The sequence below is a fragment of the Arachis hypogaea genome, chromosome 14 (genome assembly GCF_003086295.3).
Source record: "Arachis hypogaea cultivar Tifrunner chromosome 14, arahy.Tifrunner.gnm2.J5K5, whole genome shotgun sequence".
Taxonomy (NCBI): domain Eukaryota; kingdom Viridiplantae; phylum Streptophyta; class Magnoliopsida; order Fabales; family Fabaceae; genus Arachis; species Arachis hypogaea.
Window position 1 is genome coordinate 135,818,136 of NC_092049.1, and position 25,360 is coordinate 135,843,495.

At 31.9% G+C, this 25,360-nt stretch overlaps 2 protein-coding genes and 1 long non-coding RNA gene across 3 annotated transcripts; 2 read left to right on the forward strand and 1 right to left on the reverse strand.

Moving 5' to 3' along the window:
- Positions 1-881: 881 nt before the first annotated feature.
- LOC140178372 (uncharacterized) lies at positions 882-2,464 on the reverse strand. The gene is made up of 2 exons (XR_011871460.1): positions 2,143-2,464; positions 882-1,187 (listed from the first exon to the last, which is right to left on the reverse strand). It is a non-coding gene; the product is annotated as an uncharacterized lncRNA (long non-coding RNA).
- Positions 2,465-5,505: 3,041 nt separating this feature from the next.
- LOC112744407 (uncharacterized) lies at positions 5,506-6,299 on the forward strand. The gene has a single exon (XM_025794020.3). The coding sequence runs from the start codon at positions 5,602-5,604 to the stop codon at positions 6,187-6,189; it is 588 nt and encodes a 195-aa protein (XP_025649805.1). The 5' UTR covers positions 5,506-5,601; the 3' UTR covers positions 6,190-6,299.
- A 3,908-nt stretch (positions 6,300-10,207) lies between these two features.
- On the forward strand, positions 10,208-11,127 carry LOC112744408 (uncharacterized). Its single transcript, XM_025794021.3, has one exon. The coding sequence runs from the start codon at positions 10,249-10,251 to the stop codon at positions 10,948-10,950; it is 702 nt and encodes a 233-aa protein (XP_025649806.1). The 5' UTR covers positions 10,208-10,248; the 3' UTR covers positions 10,951-11,127.
- Positions 11,128-25,360: the final 14,233 nt, after the last annotated feature.

Below are 25,360 nucleotides of genomic sequence, written 5' to 3' on the forward strand. Positions count from 1 at the left end.
TGATTAGAAAGAGATGTTGAACCCCATATAACAATAAAATGTAAAGTTCTACATTGATTAGAAAGAAATGTGCCTTATAAAAATATGAGGATATCTCCTATAGATAATGTTTTGATTGATTGAGTGCAAAAATTTTGTCATTGTTTTTACTGTCAAAAACAAAATTGTGATGTTCAAGTGTCAAAACCGATAATATTCAAAAGTAAAAAAACTGGATTGTTATATATTAGAAGTTTTAATTTATTCTCTTAATTTTTTATATTTAAACGCGCAAAAATTTAATTTAAATATGCATATTGTTTTTATTTTTTTTTAACTAAAGATAATTAAAGAGACTCGAACTCGTAACCTCTAAATAAATATGAAAAGATTATACCATTTAAGTTATAACTCATTAGCATACCTATTGTTTCTAAAAGCAATAGAAAATAGAAAAAAAATTAAATTTTTATTTAAATATTTGAAGAATAGTAAAAAAGATGAGTTGACACTTTTAACAAAACGATTATTTTTGACCTCCTAACTATTTAACTGATGATAAAAAACCTGACATTTCTAATTAATTAACTTTTTAAGAGAGCTGTATTTATCCCAAGGTTCAGAAAACCGGACCGGTCATCAAACCGCTCTAGTCACTGATTTATTGGTTTAACCGATCCAACCGGTGGTTCAACCGAAAAAACCGTTTTAAAATAGAAATAATAAAATTATAAATACACATTCTAAAATATAATTATAGTCTAATATAAATCTTAAAATATCTTTGAAATTTGAGACACTACATAAAATATCATCAACCAAACACATATGATCTTATCAAAATCCAAACTCAAAAGTTAAATAGTAATAAAAGCATATATAAATATTAAACAACTAAAGACTAAATAGTAATAAAAGCATTACTTGGTCATTTCAGTATAGAGTTCACATTCTAATTTTTAAACAACTAAAGACATTGTAACATAATATTCCTATGATATCTATACACCAACCTCTACTTTACAAAGCAAAGGCAGGTCCAGTTCCATCATTTGTGCTCTCTATTCTAACTTTAACAAAATGTAGATGACCTATGGCCACAATTCTGGCACACCATCTGCAAGTCTAGAATTAGCCATCTTTTTGGTAATCAGATTTTTCAACTCTATTTCTCTGGAAAATCTTCCTTCTTTCAGTTTGGAGAACATCTTCAAAAGAAACAAAGATTTATAACAGGTTATGAGGAATTAAAAAGCATTGAAGATGATACATGTTACCATCCAAAAGGATACATAGGGAGGCAAAGTTTGACCAAGAAGAACTTTTCTAATTGATGAGAATACATCATTGTTTTCATAATTAATTTACCACTGTCCCATTTGTTAGGGGTTATACAAGTAAACCCTATAAGAATTAGAGAAAGCAACTTGAATAACTCAATCATTGATATCAAGAAATACCAATGAAACAAAACTTAGAAGAATAGTTCATCACCCTAAGGTATACCCCAGTACCCAACATCAATAATCACAAATTACAAAATTGAAAATGATGGAACACAAGTGTAAAAGTGCAAAAGTGCAAAACAGCATTCAGCCAGTTAACAATTTGCTACAGCATTCAGCCAGTCAACAATTACAAAGCAGCAAAAGCGCAAAACACTAAAACACCAGTAGCCCTCTTCATCGTCTTCATGTTTCTGTATCAGAGGGTGAATTTCGAAATTGATTGCAGTCAATGGCACTCTTCAGGAAACAAGATAAGAATTTGTTCATCGAATCCATTCACAAAAGAGATGATTAATCATCAGAAAAATCAGAAAAACCATTTGATTCTGTGCATGGAATTCTTGCACAGTTTAAAATTCGAATACAATAAAAAAACTTACTAAACCAACAAACAGAAATTGCAATTGGAATACAATAAAATAGAAGACTAGAATTAATTTAATTTTCAGATTATTTATTTCTTATACTAACCAACAAACGGAGGAAGTTCACAGAAATTGAACAGAAATCGAAGTTCACAGAGGAAGTTCACAGAAAAAAGAACAGAAATCTAAGTTCACAGAGGATCAAGTTCATGTTTCTTCGTGTTTTTTATACTAAAGAAGATGAGCAGAGGCGAAAAACAAAGAAGATGAGCAGATGACGAGTCACTCACCTGGGGTCGATGGAGGGCTACTGATGTTGAGGACCACGCGACGATGAAGACGATGAGAGGGCTACTGGTGTTGAGAAGATGAAGACGATGGAGATGGAGGGCTACTGGGCAGGGAACCAGGCGACGATGGAGGGCTACTGGGGCTGAGGACCAGGCGACGGCGGTGGTGCTGACAACCCGAGACCGCGGCGACGATGGAGGGCGACTGGGCGGCTAGGGTTCAGACTTCAGAGGGCAGCTAGGGTTCACTGATTCCCTCACTGTGAGACTGAGAGAGTGAGATGAATGGGGGTCGGGGGAAGAAGGGGGGGTGGGGTGCTCCACGAGCGGGTCGGGTCGGGTGACTTTTTAAAATTTTTTTTTTTTAAAACAATAGAAACGGCGTCGTTTAGCAGAACCGGCCGGTCACCGATCCGGCCCAACCGGCCGATTTTTGGCCGGTTCACCGGTTTTTCAACGGTTCTTCTTACTGCAGTTTTTAAGGGAGGATCGGACCGTTTGCATCGCCGGTTTGCGGTTAAACCGGTCGAACCGGCCGGTCCGATCCGATTTTCAGAACCTTGATTTATTCTTTCTATATTAAATAAATGTTTTAATTTTAATGATAATATTAGAAAGACAAAAAAAATTAAAATTTATTTTATTTAATATTTATTAATTATAATGATAATTAATAAAATATTAAATAAAATAAATTTGAGATATTTTAACCTATTTTTTATTATTTTTCAAATATTATTGTAATTTTAATTTTGATAATCTCAATAGAGCTATGACCTAATTATGAGATACTTATCAAATTAAGTTGGATGATCGACAACAATAATTGTTAAAACCTGCTGCAAGCAAATGGAGTCCCACATTTAATATATATCTAGAACACTAAATAAAGTAATGTCACCACTACTACATATATAATGATGAATCCGTAGTAGTTAAGAATTATTAAGATAACCCTTTCTGATATTATTTTATTTAATTATTAGAAAAAATAAACTCCAGAAGATATATCCTATCATAAATCTTAAACAATTCAAGTAAATTAAAGAAGATATATACAAAGTGTTTTGTCTCTCTATTTTTTGAATAAATGAATAATAATGTGTTAGCATTATCATATTTTAAAATCATATATAAAAAGATAAACAACTCTTCTGCTTTGGTGAAGAATGGTAGAATAATATTTCAAATAAATTCTTAAAAAAATTTTAGTTAGATATTTTGTAAATTTTAGTTCTAAATCAGTTTTCATATCATCAAATTATTTGTTTATATGAAAGGATTGGTCTGAGAATTTAAAAAAAATTTAAAAATTATTTTGTTTTTATTAAATAATAACAAAAATTGATTTGTATAATATTTTGTTAAAATTTGATGTAAAAATTAATGTCTAAAAACTAAAATTTATTAAAGATTAAATTATCTAATTACAAATTTCTTAAAAACTAATTTAAGATATTACTCAAATATGTGTGTATCCTGATCTGAACACAGTAAATAAAAGCAGGGTAGTGACAAGGAAACCCTAGAAACAAAGATTGTATAGCATGAGAATCAACACTATTTTAATTTGTTAGAAATGTGAAAAAATATATTAGTAGTATTATTGATTTATAAGCAAATTAATATTAGCAACTGTAAACGCTCAAACCTTAGGAAAACATTTAACATATAAATCTTAAGGGTCAATAATGAAATAATGCATGTATAACAATAATTTTAAATATTACTATATATGGTCCCTGGTGGAATGCAAGCACAAGTTCCCTTGCATCTTGATTTAGGTGACTGATCACTTATAAAGTGGACCACATCATACAGATAATAGTGACAGGCATACTATGAATGTGGCCATTTGAGTAAACCACCAAAATCCTTGAATTGTGAGCACTTTTTAATTTAGATAGGGAAAGAGAAATGGTGTTGGACACAATTATGGAGTGTATGGATATTTTACACAGTTATAATATTAAGAGTAAATTAGATCCTTTGATTTGTGTTTAAAAAATTAAAAAAAATTGTATTGCACAAATCAGACTGTCCAATTTGTATTTTAAACAATTAAAAAAAATTTAATAATAAAATCGGACCATTCAATTTTTGTTTTCAAAATAAAATTTTTTTTAAAGGTACAAATCGGACCCTCCAATTTTTCTTCCCACACAAAATCGGACCATCCGATTTGTGTTCATAATTTTTTTAACAAAAAATCGGACAGTTCGATTTTTTCACTTTATGGTTCAAAAAAAATTATCCCACATTCGATCATGTCTAGCACCATCCACCTTCATACCCATGCACAATACGCAAAAAATTTGCATATCCAAAAAAATGAATCGAATTGTGAAGTCTTGATGCATGACAGTATCTTCTAAATTATTAAAATATTTAAGAAGTGAAAAAAGTACTTAAGTATTTAATATATTTTTAAAAATAAAATTAAAAACTAAATTTTAATGTAATTTTTTACAAATATAATAAAAGAATTATATTTTAAATTTGGTGATTCTACACCAGAAAGACATTATTTTAATTTGCGATATTTTTTATCAATGACAAAAATACATTTTTAATAAAAAATAAAAAATCTAAAAATTGAACTTTGAATTTTTTTATTTAGTTTTTAAATAGTTATCTAAATATATATACAAGTGATTTGTCAAAACAATTCATTCAAATATTTTCGCTAAGAATATATTGAAGTTTTAAAATTAAAGAAAGAAAGTTTACACAAAAAAGAGATCGATCAATCATAATTCAAATTTTTATTTTGAGATATTTGAAGTTAATAGGTTATCGTGAAAATGACATATTTCTGTTGTTCAAAATTCAAATTGAACAAATCATGCACACGTGACGACAAATAGTGAGTCCTCCATAATAATTATTATTATTATTCCATGGGCCACTTCAAAAATAAATTGTGAACTTTCATAGGAAACAACGGGAAAATAATATTTTATTGAGTCCAACTAGAGAGTTAATGAAATATTTATACAATGTGTACAATAGATTATATGAGTTAAAAAATAAACATCACCCATATTATTTAGAATAATCATTTGGGTACTAAGAATAATAAACATCTCATCTTAAAAGCTTAAGCTAATTTTGGAACTCACTAATGATCAAACTCTTGATCTTTCGGATCTAGAGCTTTGATACCACTCATTCCAAAAGTTTCTGCTAATGAAAAAAGATAACACTAATTATTATATCTCTAATACTGAATTGAATATCCCTAAATCTCCATTGTACACATTTCCAATACTTTTCCTATTTTATTATTAGGAATATCATCACGTTGTACCATGAATACTTCGTATGTTTAGAAATACAATAATTTCATTATCAAAGTTCGGTGCCTATAAATATAAATAATAGAATATAGTTGTAATAATACTTCGTCTATAGCAAAGTTTATTAGCTAATTTAACTCCAAAACACTTCACCACCACCATGGATTCCGATTATGAATTTCTAGAATCTGTTCAAGAATACCTTCTTGGACATGATTCCAACAACACGGTTGACCTTTTTGACCATAATACCCTCCAATCTCCCTCGCACAACCCCTTACCAAACCCTAAATCCGATATACTTCAAGAACAAGAAAGAGATACAAATGAAAATGAACATGCGCCTCCAACATGGAAGCGTTATAGAGGCGTGAGGCGGCGGCCGTGGGGGAAGTTCGCCGCGGAGATAAGGGATCCGAAGAAGAACGGAGCTAGGGTTTGGCTTGGAACTTATGAGAAGGAAGAAGAAGCTGCTTTGGCATATGATAGAGCTGCTTTTAAATTGCGTGGTCAAAAAGCTAAGCTCAATTTTCCTAATCTTTTTGGCTCTGATTCTGAAAATGTATCCTTAGAAATAATAGAGCCAATCATAAAGATCACAACTTGTAAGGAGAATTTCTCAGATTCTTCATCATCATCATCATCATCATCACTTGCAGGGTCAAAGAGAAAGAGGAACTTAACTCATTTACTAAATCAACTAGCCAAAAATAAGAGCCAAGCCAAAGTTTATGTAGGAGGAAATTAAATTATTCCTGATCAATGGCTTAATGAATTGATGAGGATGATTAATATATTTCTATTTATATGTTTTTATATAATAATTTAAATTTTTGGGATAAATAATTTTATGATATAGTAGAAGAGTTTCGACCATTGAAGTTTAAAAGTTTGAGTCGTATTACTTTTGATTTTTTTTTTGAATAAATATATAATTTTAATATAAAAGAAAAAAATTTATGCACAATTCACATTTTAAGTCTAAAGATATTATTTTTGTTTTTTTAATTTGGTGTAATTATTGTTGATGATAATACAAGCAAAAGGTAACTGTCAATAAATAATTAATTATCCAACCTCGCTCTATTAATAAGGAAAGAAATATTTAATTATAATTTTTTAACAATTTAAAGATTTAATAAAAAAAATTTTAAATTATAAGAATCTAATTTAACACGAAATGGGAACTTATATAATTTTCAGAATAATAAAAAATTTTAATTTTACTGGATCATAGAATGATGGAAGCTAATAAGTGTAAAGGAAAGTAGGAAGAAACAATGCATATGCATGTAGGTAACATTTATGTAGCAGCATGTTGCCGTGTTTTTGGGGAATATATAATGAAGTTTTCATGATTATGATGATACTAATTGTTACCTCAACTCTTGTCTTATGCTTTGACCATAACTCTTGCTTCTCTATTCTCAATTCCCTTTATTTTGTGGCGGTTGAGTATTGGCTTTGAAATTACCCAAAAAATAATTTAACACTAGTTATGGTTTGAATTGAGGATATTCCTAAGAACACATCAATACAGCATGTAACTTTGGTTATGGTTATTTGACTTATTTCCTTGAGATTATTTAGCAGCGTCCTATCTAATAGCTGGTGATGAATTGCCACGAAATTATTTCGTGTCGGTTTAAAACTGCTGCTAGATCTTTCAGAATTGTCGCAATTTATCAGTTTTTATGTGTAACGTTGGATTTAAAACTGGACAAAAATAAGGGAAATAGATTTAAAATTGTGAGGTTTAATTACTTTAATTTTGGTGTAAATGTGGTCATAAATAATATATGTTTTGACATTATTATTATTTGATAAATATTTTATGAAGAGTGTTAGGGGCAGTAATTTTTGTGTTTTGTAACCATTAATTAGTTATCAATAGTGTTTTTAATGATATGAGATTAACATCCAATAATGAAAGATTACTTATTTTTCTTTTAATAATTAAGTACTAGCCACAAAATATAAAAGTTGCTGGTGTCTAAACTTTCTCATATTTTATTATGGGAGGACAAAACTCATATAGCTAGGTAGTTTCCATGTGAGTGGGCCAAACTCTTTTGCAGGTGTTATTGCCCTACAAAACTCAATATATATTTATATTATGGCTGGGCCATTTTCATATGATTCTTTATGCTTTGTTCATACACCTTTTCCAGCTTTGTAGCGTGATTTATTTTCATCATTCATCATTTTTGTGAGTGACGTTTGCACCTGCTAATAATGTTTCATTACTCAATTCCACGCCTATTTAATTAACATGGAATGCTATGGCCAGTAATTTTTGTGATTTGTAGCTATCAAATAGTTATCAATGATGGTTTTAATGGTGTAAAATTGGTGTGAGATTTCATTCAATGATTCACTTTTCTTTGCTGGTTACATGCTGACCAGAATTTAATAAAGTTGCTGTCTCCTAGACTTTTTCTTATTGAATAATATTTGTAACAACATTTTTTTTATATAAGATGTTTATTTAAACGGTTTTGTTAGGTAGATAATAACTTTTGTAAATAATGTGAATAATAGACTCTAAAATGGACCCAATAAAGTAAAAAAATACTCCATCTCAAATTACTTCTTAAATCTTAACATTATGATAAATATTCACACACTTAATGAATTAAACAACTAGCCATTGTTAACTCTGCATGAGTAAATTGAATCAAAAGGAATAACCATCCAATTAAAAATAATCAACATAATCATCTGCATACCTATTGAATTGAATATTCAACATATTTATTGTTCACATTTGTTTAATATTCTCATTATTTTCCTATATTTTTCCTTATTTAAATGCGCACATGCTTGACACATCACTAAAACAAATTTAATAAAATTAATTTGGTTATATAGAAAATATTTATAAGAATTTGAATCTTTGGTTGTGGTCAAATCACGTTCACCTATCTCTTTTTTTCTTTAAATGATAAATGATATCTTTAGATAAGTTCTCCACATGTTATTTATTTTTTTATTTTAATGATGAGAATTAAACTGAGGTCATTTATTTTCTAGTCACCATACTGCTGACCCTACAAAAATTACATCTTTCACAACGATTTATATAATAATGAGACACTCAATATCCTCTACTCTAGGAATTCATGAATAGTTTAGGTCTCTCTATATATATAGGTAGATCACATGAATGATGATTTTATGTTTAACATGTTTCTTATACAAAGTTTTCTTTTGAACTTGAATAATGTATGTCAACAATGCAAACGTTCATGTTATTTTTTATTTTTATTTATAAAATTTCTAAATATTATATTTTATAAATTTATTTTTTTAATTTAAATTATTAAATAAAGGCCCATAACTAATTTTGTGCCGAATAGACCCTACTAATTATAGAGAATTCTGGATAAGTATGTAACCTATGTAATAATAGGATTAGTTAATTTAAGCACTACTAACATTTAAATAATTAATAAACTCCAACGATCTCATTGCTCCAACAACCTGAAAGAATATTAAGTAAAAGAAACAAGACTATATTCTTTTACCTTTTCTTTTTCTTTCTTTTCTTCAAATACTTAAAATATTATATTATTCTTCAATGAATACGTGTGTTTTAAAATTTATAAAGTATGTCTACAGCTTAATTGATTTGATGTGGATAGGGCCCAAGCTACTCAAGACTCTACAACAAATAAGAAGTAAGCAATACCACGGATCCATTTAAAAAAATTTAAAAGTTACTTTTTTTTTTTATTTATAAAAAATGTTAGTATTAATATTTGGTATAATTTTTTAAAAAAATTATTTAAATACTTATAAAAAGTTAAAAAAATAACTTTTTTTATAATAAATTTTTTTTTATCACATTTCTTTTAAAATAAATACTTTTAGTACTAAAAAATTAAACATAATTTATTTATAAATTATTTTTAATATAAATATTTATTGTTTAACCTATTTTTTTAAAAAAAATTTAACTAAACTATTTACCTAATAAATTGAACCTATATCCGGATCAGGAAAACCTTAGAGTATTCTTCCTTTTTTTTATTTTTATAATAATCCGAAATAATTAAGACCTAATTTGGTTATATGTATCTAGTTCGCTTTTATTATGATATGGTCATGCATGTTACAATAACAAAATGAGTGCACCTAATCTATCTTTGGTGTCAACAAGTCATTATTAATATCTTTAATTTATTTTATAAATTTGTAAATGAGAATCTTATTTAATATTATTTTATATTTATGTATAAATCTTGGTTAGATATATCAGTTAAAAAAAATCTATATAGTATGCACAATTATTATTATTATTATTTCGGAGGGAGCGGAGGAGTGGAAAAAATTATTATTATATTCCTAACACTTCTTAGTTCTTAATCACATACAATAGAATTTGTTATAAATACATAAAATATATTTTAACACTTATAATAACATCATGTGTCTAGCAATAGATCAAACTAATTTTTTCCTTGCCAAGTTAAAGGAGAGATTAAATAAATTCAAAAACATATTTAATTAGTTTATTGAACAAACCACACGTGATGGCCACAATCAATGTCGCTTCAAACTTCAACGCCACTCTAAGTTGAATCGAACCTTCAAAGAAATAACCATTTAATTTGAAGAATATTTTAAGGGAATACCATCACGTTGGTCCATGAACAACTTTTGAAAAATAAATAATATTCTATAGCAATTTTTTATATTAAAAAAATATTCTGACTTGCATATTTCGGTGCTATAAATACAACTCATAATAGTAAAAGGTTCACTCCACTAAAAGAAAAAAAAAATTGTAGCATTACAAAAAAACATGGCTTCCATCACCATTATGGATTCATCAGAATCTGCATACTTAGAATACATTCAACAATACCTTCTTGAGAATGATTCAATCATTTTTACCAATGATCTCAAAATGGATGATTCTAAATCATGTCAAGCTGGTTCAAACCCTAATTGCGATAGCATTTCCGATACAACTTCTCATAGTGAGAGTCCTACCGGTGCCTCGGCAGGGCGTGAAGTGCACGCGCCTCCGACATGGAAGCGTTATAGGGGTGTGAGGCGTAGGCCGTGGGGGAAGTTTGCCGCGGAGATTAGGGATCCAAAGAAAAATGGGGCTAGGGTTTGGCTCGGAACTTATGAGACTGAAGAGAAAGCGGCTATAGCATATGATAAAGCCGCTTTTAAAATGCGCGGCCGAAAAGCCAAGTTGAATTTCCCTCATCTCATTGGCTCAGACGAAAAATCTGTCTCATCGTCTGAGCTCTCGTCTGAGCCAGTGATAGTGTCCGCTGTGAAACGGATTTCTCCAGAACCTTGTTTGCCATCCTCGCCTTCATCGGAGGATGATTCGAACTCGCCGGGGTCAAAGAGGAGGAGGAACCTAGCGGATTTACTGAATAAGATAGCCAAGAATAGAAACCAAACTAATAAGGTGGTTAAAATGGATCCAGAGGCAAATGTTGCTGATTATTGGTTGAATGATGAATTCAATATGATTCTAGTTTAAATTGAAACTTCATAGTGTTTTTTGCTTTTGATTCTTTTTTCTTTTTTAGTTTTTTGCTGTTGGTGTTGATGATCAAGGTTTTTTGCATACCACTGATGAAATTCAAGTGGTTATGTTTGTCAATAGATCAGATTTTGGATCAATAAAAACAGCATGGTATGTTGTTTCATGGTGACACATTTCTCTGATTAATTAAGCAAAGTAATTTTTTAAATATAAGATTCCATTTCTTTTTGTTGCAGAAGTTATTTAAATTTTATTATAACTTATCCACTAATGTAATAATATATAATCAATACTCCATATATATGTGGAAGAATAATATCATCATGACGTTAGGAGGATAAGCTTTTCATTTCCTTTTTCAATGATTGCAAGAAATTAAAGCTTGTGGAATTTGTTGGGCCAACAGTGGAAAGCTCTTGAACACATGAAGCGAGACTTTGGAGAGAAATTAAACGGGAGAATATAAGATGAGAAGACACATATTCAACTCAAAATTTTAAGGTGTTAAGTTAATAGATCTCTCATCTTATAAACTTTTCACTCTTCTTTGTTTTCTTTGATATAGGACTAACTTTTAACACTCCTCACACTTGCAACGTTAACAGAATTGTGCTAACAATTAAAAAGAAACCACAATATACCAACTATATATAACTAATTAATATGTAAGCACAATATTAGTTTAAATTATTATAATTTTTTTTTTTTTGCAATGGATTTATCCTCGATATATATATCGAGATCAGAAATAATGTGAAAAAATAAATGATATATATCATGATTGAAAAAATATACTAAAATTTTACAAAAAAAAAAAAAGCATATAAAAAAACTAAATAGACTGAAATCAACCGTAAAAATTAATTTAAAAAATAATTGTTTTATATTTATAAAAAATTATTAAATTTTTAAATTTAGATGATGTAAAACTTGATAAAATAAATTAAAAGAGAACAAATGAATAATAGTTTCTTTTCTATTAATAGGAAGTTAGCAACAAAGAAAATAAAGAAAATAATAATGCCAACGTGATGACAATAGTTTAATTTTTACGGCATCCAGCTAAATGTCTGTCCACTAAAGGTTAGAACCATTCAAAGGTTAAATAATTTATAGTGAATAATGTTTACATCAATAGTGATGTGGTGAAATGCAATAAATTTTTGTTTAAATTTTGATTTTATTTGTCACTATAATATAATATATATCCATTGTTCTCAAAATATTTATTTTAAACATAAATTATTTTGCCTGGTAACTTTGTAAATTCGTAATCTATAGTAGTAATGTTTTAACTATAGTATATTATTCATAGTCTAACTTCGTGATCTAATGAACAAAGTTCAACGAGTTTCAACTTTTAAATGAAGTTGAATTTTATTTTATTTTATTTTATTTATTTGATAATTAACCTCTCGAATTTTTAAAATTTCTATTATATAATATAATGTTCACGCGTAAGAATTATACAGCCGGAGCATTCTAATTCGAAAATCTGGCAGGTAATAATCTCAACTACTCTTAAACTGTGTGATGGTAAAATCAATTTAATTATTACATAAACAAATAATGTAACATCTGAAATGGTTCCTTTTGAGCAGAAAAATAAAAAATATACATATATAAAAAAAAGAGCACATGTACAAGTAGTGATGTTATGAATAATTTATATATTAGTAGGAGAATAATCTTGTCATGAATTAATAATTAACTATATATTATTAAAAACAAAAACATGCATGTGAAAGTGCTGTGTTTGCTTTTATTAATATATTGAAGAATGGAGTTGATCCGTTGATAGGCTCAACTGCTATATATTTTTGTATTCTAACGATTTTTTACGAGAGCTTTTTGAACATCAGAATCTGCTCAACAAGATTTGATTCCTTTTGTTAATAAGAAATTTAGAACATTGAGAAAATTTTGAATTGTTTTATAGGGTCCGTTTAATTTAAAGTATTATATATATATACTACTGATTTTGGCCACATCGTAAAGACAAGGACTACGACATTTTCGATAGAAAATTTATTATAAGGGCATGTGCAATCATAAATAGCTTTGCTTTTATTTTTGTTCTAAAAAATTAACAATGTCACTTTATTTTTATTTCCTTTAGCATCACGATCATTTTACAATAAATAAATAAATATTTTATTATTTTCTTCTGAAAATATTAAAAACAAGAAATTAAATAGAATGGCCGAGACGATATTTATAATTAGAGAAAAGGACAAATAGGTCCCTGACCTTTTGTCCCGCAGAAATTTTTGTCTTTAACCATTTGAAAAATATTTTTAAGTCCTTTATCTTCACAAAACTTGGACGGATCAGTCCCTCCATCCAAATGTCTCCGTTAGGGACTGATCCGTCCAAATTTTGTGAAGGTCAAGAACTTAAAAGTATTTTTCAATGATTAAGGACGAAAATATCTGCGGGGCAAAAGGTAAGGACATATTTGTCCTTTTCTCTTATAATTAATATATAAACAATAAAATAATCAGAAAAGCTTTGCATACAAGCCCTAATGGCTTGTATGCTTTACAAGTTCATTAAGGAATAAACCCAAAAGACGCGCTGCTACACATACGTCCAATATACGCGCTATATAAGATCTCGCGTATATATAACTACCAAAATTTAAAAGATTTGTTTCCTTCTTCGTTCTCCTTATTTTCAGATTTGCTCGTTCTTCTTCTCGCGCCTCTTCCCTGCTTCTTCTCGATCGTTCTTTTCCCCTCCTTTCTCACTGGTATGTTCTTCGTCATTTACGTTAGTTCCTCTCTCTGCAACTCCAGCTTCGTTTTCTATTTGATTTGTTATTTTCTGAAATCAAAGTTTGAACTCGTTTTGAAGATTATGGATGATTCAACCTCAGATTGTCAGCTGAATCAGGGCGAAGTGGATTATGAATTTGAATCTAACGAAGTTCCTGAGGTTTGATTTACATACGATTACTTTGAATTTTGTTGCAGTCATTTGAATAGCATTGTGTAGCTAAATAATTCGTGAACATTGACTGTGAAACTAACACGTTAACATGAATCTGTCGATTGAATGTAATATATTAGTTTTGATTAATTATCTGGAATTTATAGCAGACGCTCGGGTGTAGATCAGAACTTTTTTGGCTTTTTGTGTTATGTTAGCTGAGTTGTTGTCGTTCGGGTGTATTATATCAGACATAATTGGGTGTGTTTTTAGTTTTTGACATGGTGTATTCTGCAGCTTGTGTATTTACAGTTTATGGTTTTTTTTTATTTTAGTTGAGTTATTTCGGTTCGGGTGTATTATATCAGCAATGATTGGGTGTATTTTTAGTTTTTGACATGGTGTATTCTGCAGCCTCTCTTTGTTGTTGATGACCAGTTTGTTCTGAAGGTTGGAATGACCTTTACCACCCTTGAAGATGCTGAAAAATTTTACAGGAACTACGCCAAGGCTGCAGGTTTTTCTACAAGAGTACGGAGCACAAATAGGAAGGGAAACAAGATTAAGAATCAATTGATTACATGTAGCAGAGAAGGAAAATGGAAATCTAAAATATCTCTGACCGAGAAGACTAATCCGACAGTCGGTTTAAAATGTCCTGCAAGAATTTATATACACACATTGAAGGATGTCGGTGCTTGGATCATTTCAAAGGTTGTGCTGGATCATTCACACCCCTGCTGTCCAAGTAAAGCAGAGATGCTCAAACAGCACAGGGAACTAAACATGTCAATTCGTCGTACAATAGAGAATAACGAGGAGGCCGGTATCAGACCAAGCAAAACCTACCAATCATTTGTTGCGGCTACGGGGGGTTACCGCGAGTTAAATTTTATCGAAAAAGATGTGAGGAATTACATTATGAGAGAAGTGTGGAATGTTTCCGAACAAGAAGATGCAAAGGAATTCGGGAAATATTTGTTAAGAATGAAAGAGAAGAATCATAATTCTTTTTTGAGCTTGAACTCGAGGAGGATCAATCGATTAAGGTGGCTTTTTGGGCCGATGCAAGAAGCAGAGCTGCCTTTGAGTATTTCGGAGACGTTATTTCATTTGACACCACCTACAATACAAACAGGTAACAAACTGTCCCTGTTTATGATGCTAAATTAATGTATTTTTATGAATCTGTCGCAGAGATGTATATTGGCTGTTTTTTTAGGTGTATACGAAGCATTTGTTGGGTGTACCTAATGATTTTGCATTCTGCACTATGGTAATTTATTTCAGGTATAATTTGGTTTGTGGTTCTTTTGTCGGGGTGAATCACTACGGTCAGTCAACACTTCTCGGATGCTCTTTGATGAAAAACAAAGAAATTGAATCATTCAAATGGTTATTTGAATGTTGGCTTCGTTGCATGGGAGGAAACGCTCCGAAAGGGTTTCTCACTGATCAATGCGCATCAATGAAAAGGGCTTTAGAGGCCTGTATGCCAACAACAATTCACCGTTGGTGTATTTGGCACATCATGAAGAAGATACCAAGCAAATTAAACGGGTACAAGGGACATGTAGATATCGAATAAGAAATGAGCCAAGTTGTTTAGAACTCTCATAGCAAAGACTCATTCGATAGGAATTGGAATGATTTCCTGCTGAATTTTGGTCTTGTGGACAACAAGTGGCTTTCAGGTAATGTTTGTTAAAAATCTGCAGCAGAGGTGTAAATTGCATATTTTTTTGGGTGTATTTATAGTCTGTGTTTGGGTGTATTCTGCAGATCTGTATGAAGACCGTCATATATGGGTTCCTATCTATCTGGATCACCACTTCTGGGCAGGGATGAGAAGCACACAAAGGAGCGAGAGCATGCATTCATTTTTTAACAAGTTTATCACCCGGAACAGCTCGCTTTTTCAGTTCGTCAAACAATACGATAATTGCCTCGGAAGCCGGGAGCAAGCAGAGAGAGAATCAGATGCTGCAGATTTTCATACGGTCATACCGTGTGCAACCAAATCCTCCATTGAAGCTCAGTTTCAAGATGTGTACACTCATCAAAAGTTTAGGGAAGTCCAAGCACAATTCAGAGGAAAGGCGAATTGCATCACCAGATTAACGAATTCCGCTCTAGGCTATTCAGTATACGAAGTCGGAGAACAAATTTCCAGCTCAATATTCAACAAGTTTGTGGTTACTTACGACTCAATTGCAGCCAAGATAAAATGCCAATGCTTATTATTCGAGTCGAGAGGGATACTGTGTCGTCACGCACTAAGCGTGTTAAGCTTTGAACAAGTAAGCCGAGTGTCACCGAGATATATACTGGAACGATGGAGCAAGAAGGTAAAGAGGCGACACACACACATCAAGAGCAGCCACGACGAGCCACTGTTGGAGCCAAGAAGCAAGAGGTTTGACCAATTGGTTTTTCGTTCGCAAAATATTTGCGAATTTGCATCCGAATCGGAGGAGCTGACTGTAATTCTGCACCGTGCGTACGATAACGTCATGGCTGAGATGGAATCATTAAAAGCCAAAAGGAAGGGGACATCTTCTTTATCCCACGAAGATGCCAACTTGGAATCCGTTAACGAGCTTCAAAGCCCGCCAAGGATTTGAACAAGAGGACGTCCAAAAAATAGGCTAGGTTCAAAGTTGGACAAACAGATCGCAAATGCCACAAAGAAGAAGAAAACGAAAGTTTTAAGAGAGGTAAAAGTAATGTTCTTTAAATTTATGGTGATTGAGTTTATTTTTCTCGTTAATAGTTTAGCTAATATGTGAGTTTGTTATATTCAGATAAACTTGTTTGATGCTGCATTAGTGGTGCATTCAAATTCCAGCCAATATCAAGGACATGTTATGAATTATCAGTTCAGGGTACCAGGAGCAGGGGATAACTCTTTGGGTGTATAGTTACAGAATATGGGTGTAAAAGCACTGTTCTTTTGGGTGTATTTTTGTGAATTTTCTTGTGATTCACATTCTACATATAGATACATATATATAATATTAGGGTTCAGGGTTTTAGGGTTTACAGGTTAGGGGTAAGGGTTTATGTTTTAAGTGTTTAAGGTTCAGGGTTTTAGGCTCAAAGCATCAGGGGGGATAGATCTCAGGGTGTATATTCAACTTTCTTTGGGTGTAAAAAATCGCAGGTTATGGGTGTATATTTGATTTGATGTTTCTCTTCATATTATAGTACCTGTAATTCATACATTTTGAATACATCACAGACAGTTTAACAGCACAGACAGTTTGGGTGTATATTTAAGCAATCTTGGGTGTATATTAAACTTCCGTTCAGTGTAAAAGTTTATAATTTGTGTTTCGATCTGCCTTGATGTTTTCCTTCATATTTTACCACCTGTAATACAGAGCTTTTGAATACAGCACAGACAGTTTAACAGCACAGACAGTTTAACTATGAAAAAAAATTTCATTGAACAGAAGTTGTTTATAAATGGAAAATTTTTACAGCATTTGTTCAATTTACAAACTAGCTAGCAGTTAGATTACTCAGTTTCTATATCAGTAGAATTTATCTGACAAAATGGACTCAATAATACTGAGGATGGCTTGGACAGTCTTATTGCATTACTCGCTCTAATTGCTTGATCTCTCTCTTTATTCATTTCACTGAATAGTATCCGCGAAGCATATTCTACTCTATAGTGGTCCATCTCCTCCTACAATTAAAAAGTATATTCTGTTTAAACAACAATATTAATTTTAGTAAAGTAATACAAAGTTATATAGTTTTAAAGACAGTTACCTGTGGCCAATTATCCCATTCATACTTCGCCCTTTTAATGTTTTCGGGCTCAATTAACTCAAGCCACTTCATAACGTAAATAGCACAGTCATAGCTGAAAACGAAGAAAATAAATTACAAATCTCATTTAGGAAAGTTTAATGTTCAGAGTCACAAATTTATACCTTAATTTTTGGCCTGAGATTTTAACGTATGTTGCTTTAATTTCCAACTCATTCTCCTTTTTCTTCAGAGGTGCCCCGCCGGCATATGCTCTAATTCTTGAAATTACATATCCTTTAAAAAACAAAACAAATCAGTAATACACCCGAATGAAATACACCCAAAAGAGAACATACTTACACCCAAAGCAAAACATACATACACCTTATATTGAATTGAAATACACCTATCTATTAAAATAAAGAACACAGAGCCAACTTACAGTGAATTTATTAAGCTGCTTTCTTCCATCACTTGGAGCTTTCTTGTGTAGCGGGTCAAGTATATAAAATCTTCCCTTTGTTGTATCAATCACCCATAACCACCAATGGCCTGAGTAGCAAACAGGCGCAAAAATCTGAAGGATTGCTACATTTCAACAGTGTATTATTTTATTTGGCATATAAGTAAAGAACGGTACTAACAAATTTTACAAATGAAAACTCACATATTGATGCAAAGCTAATTTTTTTTCCATCTATGAAGGGAATAAACATTGGGTAGTCTTCCACCTTGAATTCTTTATTGGTTTTAGGTGATATGAATTCCCCGTTTGGGTGCTTCGAAACGGCCATGCTCTGCAACAATTGTGAAACAACAAATGAAATACTGAAAATACACCCAAGTGAATACTTTAAATAAACCCAAATGACTACACAACTTACACCCAATTGAACGTAAAAAATACACCCAAATGAGTACAAAAACAGACCCGTTGATCAGAGAATATACACCCTAAGGAATACAGAAAATACAGCCAAAATTCGTAGAAGTAACACTTACCACAATATCAGGGGGGAGACAGTATACTTGTTCTTGAAACCTTTTATCATTTTTCTGGTTGAGGATGAGGCACATGGCAGATACAATCTAGAAATATATGCCGAAATCAATTTATATTAATAAACATTGCAGTTAACTTTGGTGTTAAAACATTAATGTTATTCTAATATTACCTCAGATTCTATATAACTTCCTGCCTGGAGCGATGCAAGGTGCATTCTATTCAAAATGTATTTGTCTTGGGCAATCAGAGTGCACAGGTTGTCAAACTCGTTAGTACTGCCATCTGCGTATGTCTTCACTCGCGTCGCCCAGATGTAGCACTTCTCTTTCATATCACCCGTATTCTGATTTATTCCCGCAGGAGTTTCAAACTTCTCAGAACTTTCTCCGCCAGTCTCCTTTTGAATTTGTGGACTTTTACTTTCTTCTTTCGCCGCACTGCTTGCTATTTTTTGTACCAAATCTTCTAATTGTTTTAGCAAATTTACAGTTTCTGGAGTTTTTGCCCTGTCTGCCTCCTGCGTTGATGCTCCCTCCTGCGTTGCTGCTTCTTCTTGGCTTGAATTAGTGAATCCCAGGCTGAATGATGGCATTGGATCTGTTTTAGGAACATACGATGCTATCCGTGCCATCATCATCAGCGCAGCAGCGCCTTCTTCGGCTGGATAACTGCATGATCATGTATAACGTATTATAAGAGTAAGAATATACGAATGATAAGTAAAGATTGATTTTAGTCTGATGAACTTACCTTTTAGATGGAGCTGGGGGAAGCGTGGGTGTGCTTTCTTCAAGTTTTTTTTGGGGCGGGGGGTTCAGGAGTGCTGCACGGCACAGAAAATTAATCATGACATAAAAAAACTATTCAGGAACAATATACACCCAAACTGTAATCCAATATACACCCAAACTGTAACCCAATATACACCTATACATTGATTTTACTCTGATGAACTTACCTTTTAGATGTAGCTGGGGGAAGTGTGGCTGTGCTTTCTTCAAGTTGTTGGGGGGGGTTCAGGAGTGCTGCACGCCACATCAAATTAATCATGACGAAAAAATTATTCAGGAACAATATACACCCAAACTGTAAGCAAATATACACCCGAACTGTAACCCAATATACACCCAAACTCTAAACAAATATACACCCAATACTATTTCTTACGTTTTTGTAGTTCATTCAATTTGTAGCAGAGGGGTTGGTTCAAAATCTGTCTCAGGTGTTTCTTCAAATTCCGGCATAGTAGTTGTTTGGGACACTGGCACAAAAACTTGAATCGGAACTCTAAACAAGAAGAAAAATGAAAGGTTAACAATGCCTTTGAAAATAATAAGGTTATAAGGTTGAAATATTCTTGAAAAACTCACATTGCAAGCGCTTCCGACGGTGTCTCTTCCCTCACAACCATTATATTCGAATCAGCCGGCTTACTGGCTGACTCTTGAACCAGAATCAACCTAAAATACACCCAAAGAAAGTCAAAAAATACACCCAAACAATTCAAAAGGAAGACAGGCTTTGTTTTTTGAGAACTTACATACTTGCAGTTTTTGCTTTTTTTTTCCTGCCTTTTTTTTCTCGAATAAAATAATAAAGGGCTTTTTTTTCTAAAAAAAATATATACAGAATTAGAAGTAGAAGGTAATAAAAGAACAAAAGTAACGGTTAGTTGAAAGAGAAATTACATGCTCTCTGCCGGCCTGTTCACACTACTTTGTTCTGTGTGTCCTTGAGAGGAAGGATCATCACTTCCCAAGTTCACGTCCGGTATTCTAAACAGATTTCATGTTATTCAGACAAAATATGATACAGGTAAATCATGATAACAAGATTTTATTAAATAATGCTTCTTACGTTTCAGAGGAGACATAGCGACCTTCTATCGATCGCAGGTCAGCTTCCTTCTCCTTGCGAAACAAGAAACAATTATTAGCAAAGAAAACACACTAAAATCTGAAATATACACCCAAACAAGACATACCCCTCTGCAGCAGATTTTTCATTGTTTTCCCTTAACAATTCATCTAGATCTTCACTTCCTATTTCATATCTATCACTACATTCATAAAAGAAGATGTTAACCAAAATAATTATGATGATAGACGGTAATATAGCTTACGAAGTACCGTACCCATCATAGGATTGATCTTCTTCAGGAGATGAATGCTCAACAACAACCTTTTTCTTTTTGGATTGTGTTCTGGATAGAAAAAACAAGTATGAATCAGAAATAAAAAATTAATTTTATCACAGAATATTATCCAAAGAAGTGCTTACTTTTTTGGTGTTCTTTGTGTCTTTTTCTTTTTTTTTTTACTTCTTCACTGGTGATGATTCTTCGCTTCTATAAGTTAATAAGAGACACTTCAGTTAATACACGAAATCTTGATAATTAAGCCAAAAGAAAGGAGTAATAATTTCAGAACATTACTCATCAGTTGATTCAGATTCTGAATCAGAATCCTCATCCTCTTGACACTTCTTTCTTTTTTTGGAGTCCATTTTGGAAGGCAAACAATCATTATTTAGAACATACTAAAGATATAAAATACACCCAAATGAATGCACATGATACAACCAACTGAATGGACAATATACACCCAACACAACAAACGAAATACACCCAACTTAATAAACAACATACACCCAACTTCATAAACAAAATACACCTAAATGGTTCCACAAAATACACCCAACTCGATAAAGAAAATACACCCAAGTATGGTACTTACTTTTTCCCCTTTTTGCTGGGTTGTTTTCTTGGTGAATCCTCTGAGTCTTCTTGAGTCTCAGACTCAGAGGTAGAACTGTCACTATCAGTTGTTTCTTGCTCCGAAGACGATGTTGAACTTGCCTTCCTTTTTTTTGTTTTTTTTATTTCTTGTTTTTTTTCTTTTTTCTCTATTTTTTTCATTTTCTCTCTTGTTTGCGCCATCTTTACAATCCCTTGAAACATTAGAAATTTTAGTTAGCAGCATTCAGGTAAATAAAATACACCCAACATATTATGTTCACTTACCATATTTTTCTCTCTTTCTGCCGTCATTCTTTCGTCCAACTGCTCCTTACTCCAGTTGGCAATCCAGGGTTTTGGCGGTCTTTCAGCCCTCTTCTTGCCTTTATTTTTAAAAAGATGAAAATAAATTATCATCAGGGCAAAGAGGCAGCCATCAATTGCCTTTTTCTTTTTCTCCTTGTAGTCGGTTATGCCCTTGACGATAAAACTCAAAACATGCCCTCCCCAGTTTCTCTCTATTATGGTGTCCATCTCAAAAATTGGGGTCAGGTGCACAAGCGAGATTTTGTTTATTGTCGTTGGTAAAAGGAACACCATCTGTATATAGAGGATGAAAATCCTCTTGAACATTAGGCGATCCTCTTCGTTACCAACGCCAATATCCATCATCTCATCTGTAAGACTTTTGAGGGTCTTACCCTGGAATCTTCTAAAAATTTCTTTGTCATCCTCAGAAAGTTTCTTATAATCGACTTTCTGAGGAAATAGATCTCCTACAAAAAGGAAAACAACAAAGTATGAATATCAGTTCAAATACACCCAAGCATCAACTAAAATACACCCAAGCGTCAGTTAATATACACCTATAATTTTTAGCGAGTTACCTGTTGCGTTGATGCCAAGCGCATCACCTATTTTTTTTGGTGTTATTTTAAAAGAACCGTATCCAGTTTCCAGTCTGTTCTTTCCTAATTTGAAGTTGTTAGCCAGCTCCCTTAACACTTGGTGATGCACCCTTAGTGGTGGGATGTGCATCAAGCCACCGAATCCCAAATCCCTCACAATCATTTTCTTCTCCTCACTCATGTTTCTGAATTTATCATTTAACAAATGTGTTGAACACTTAAGGTCTTTTGTTTGCTGTAAATAAAAATAAAATTATAGTCAGATATGTTTCTATTATATAAAACTGATTTCATCTAAGACATATATTTGTTCTTACATTTCTTTCAGGTTGGTTTCTCGCTACCATTTTTTCTGAAATGAAAAATACACCCAAAGTTATCAGTAAGATACACCCATATATACGAGTCAGATACACCCATAGATATCAGTAAGATACACCCATAGATATGAGTCAGATACACCCATAGATATCAGTAAGATACGCCCATAGATATGATTCAGATACACCCATATATATCAGTCAGATATCACTCAAACATGCATCAATATACAAGGTCAAGCAATATACACCCATGGACAAGCAAATATAAGAACAGTTGCAACTGCTGACTATTACAGTATATCAGTTTAGAAATATACACCCAACAATTTGTGCCATATACACCCAACAAATTACCTCATATACACCCACCAAACTACGGAATATACCCCCAAAAATCAGTTACCAGAAGAACTAGAACAACAAGAACAGTAACACCTAGAAGAACTAAGAAGAATAGTGTAACATAGAACCAAGAATAACAGTAAAACCTAGAACAAGTAGAACATCATAAACTGTAAAATGAGACGTAGAGCAAGAAGAACAGTAAAACGTAAAATAACGTAGAAGAACAGTAAAACCTAGTTCTTCAATTTCGAAATGTGGAAAATATACAGGAATGGTAATGTAACGTACCTTGAGTATGATAGCTTTGTTTTCTCTGGAGATTCTTGATCGAGAGTTCTATGTTGTGTTGATGGAATTTTCGAATATTAGCGACGAGTTGTATATTTTCAGTATCGAATGATGCTCAAAAGTGGAACGTTTGCTTTTTCTCTGAATGGCTTTGAGAAGTGGAAGAAGTGGAAGAGTCTGCCATTAAGGGGGCGGTTTACGTGAAGCGTAACCGTTTGAGTGGAGCGCGTGAATGTTACGCCCCATTCAATGCTCTTCTCTGCGCGTGTGGATTGTTTGTGGGCTGGGGGCTTGAAAAACTTGTAAGGCCTTTTTGCTTGTATGTGTAGCAGGCCCGTAAAATAATTTTTTTCATTTAAAGTACATTTCTTCTAGAAAAACCAAACCGATTCTAAATCCCTCAACTTGTGCTTTTAATCTCTACTATAATTTTGGTAGAATTTTTACTATAATTAATTAAACTAAATTTAAAATACCAATTTCAAGAATAAAGACAAATAAAAGATCAAATAAACTCTAAAAAGAGTTATTCCAATACTAAAAATTAATAATGCAAACAAAAAACTAAGTTAAGTTGGTGTCTAGTGATTAATTCACTAGTTCGTTTAAGTAAATATTGGAGGTTCAAATTTTACCTTTTACATGTAATAACTTATTGGCCAATGACAAACTCTTAAATGAAACTCTGATTTGATTAGCTAATTCTTAACCTAGCAGATTAGGAGATACCATGAAAATAAAAAAAGAAATACAAAAAATAACAAATATCTTATAGTTTTTTCATCTAATCTCTCTTGTATTCTTTCAACTCATAACTTTTTTTTTCTAGATGCTTAACTAATTCAAATGATTTGTATTCAGTTTTATAGAAAGATTAAACAAAAAAAACCATAAAATACTCCAAGACTAAACTAGTACATTATAGGACATTGTTTTATCCAACTTAGATAAGAGAAAAACATAGATCTGCATTTTATGCTTTAATTTGTGAGGTAAAAAGATGAAATTGCTACAAGAATGATGAATAGCATGCTTGAAAAAGATTTCTCTTTTTTTATAAAATGCTGATGATTCTTGTCTACATAGAAGAATAGATTTTCAAAGTTGAATTCTACACCCTTGGATATGAAGTATGCTTTACTACTTATGTGTGATTTTAACAGTGATAACTAGGGGTGGCAAACGAGCCTAAACTCGCCGAGTCGGCCCGCGTAATCCGCCAAAAAAGGCGGGCTGGACTGGAAAATTAGGACCGCCAAATAACAAAAACCCGCCTAACCTGCACTGCTTAAATCGCGGGCTTTGGCGGGGCGGGGCGGGCTTCCCCGCCGGGCTTAGTATTTTTTTATCAAGGGGTATTTTTACAATTTTTTTTGCCAAAATCCAACTTCCCCCAACCCAACTTACAAGAGAATGAAGATGAAAATTGAGTTTTTTGGATTATATTTATTTTGTTTTAGAGACTATTTATAATTATGTTTTAGATTATATTTATTTTGCTTTGGGAACAATATTTATAATTATGTTTTGGATGAAAACTTGGTTTATAATTATGTTTATTAGATATATATAATTACAAAGACTTTAATGTTTATCAATATAAAAATTATAATTTGTTTATACTTTTAAAAATTATAATAGTTAAAAGTAAAAAATAGAAGAAATTTTTTTATACTTTTATATATATTATTTAATAGTTAAAAGTAAAAAAAAAAAAAAGATATTTGGCGGGCTGGAATTTTGGAACTGCCTCACTAGACAGGACAGGGCGAACTTCCCCGTTTGCCACCCCTAGTGATAACACATACCAAGACCAAAAATTGAACAAGAATGTAAATAGTGAAGTTCGCAAGTTAGTTATAACAATTACTTGATGTATAAGTTAGTATAACATCGTCTAACATATTGAGTAATTTTACTAGCTAGGGTATAAAAATAAACTTTGGTATCACTCATGAAGACAACAAGAATAAATAAGTATTATTCAATAAATTTACCATTTTTTTTTCACACAATCTGACAAATTTTTTCATTCAAGAGTCATCAAGATTGTCACTACTAAGATTCAAGCTCTCAAAACTCAATTAAAAATGATCAAGAAATA

Excerpts from the sequence above, each read along its gene's own strand:
- LOC112744407 (XM_025794020.3), top strand. The coding sequence starts at position 5,602 with ATGGATTCCGATTATGAATTTCTAGAATCTGTTCAAGAATACCTTCTT.
- LOC112744408 (XM_025794021.3), top strand. The coding sequence starts at position 10,249 with ATGGCTTCCATCACCATTATGGATTCATCAGAATCTGCATACTTAGAA.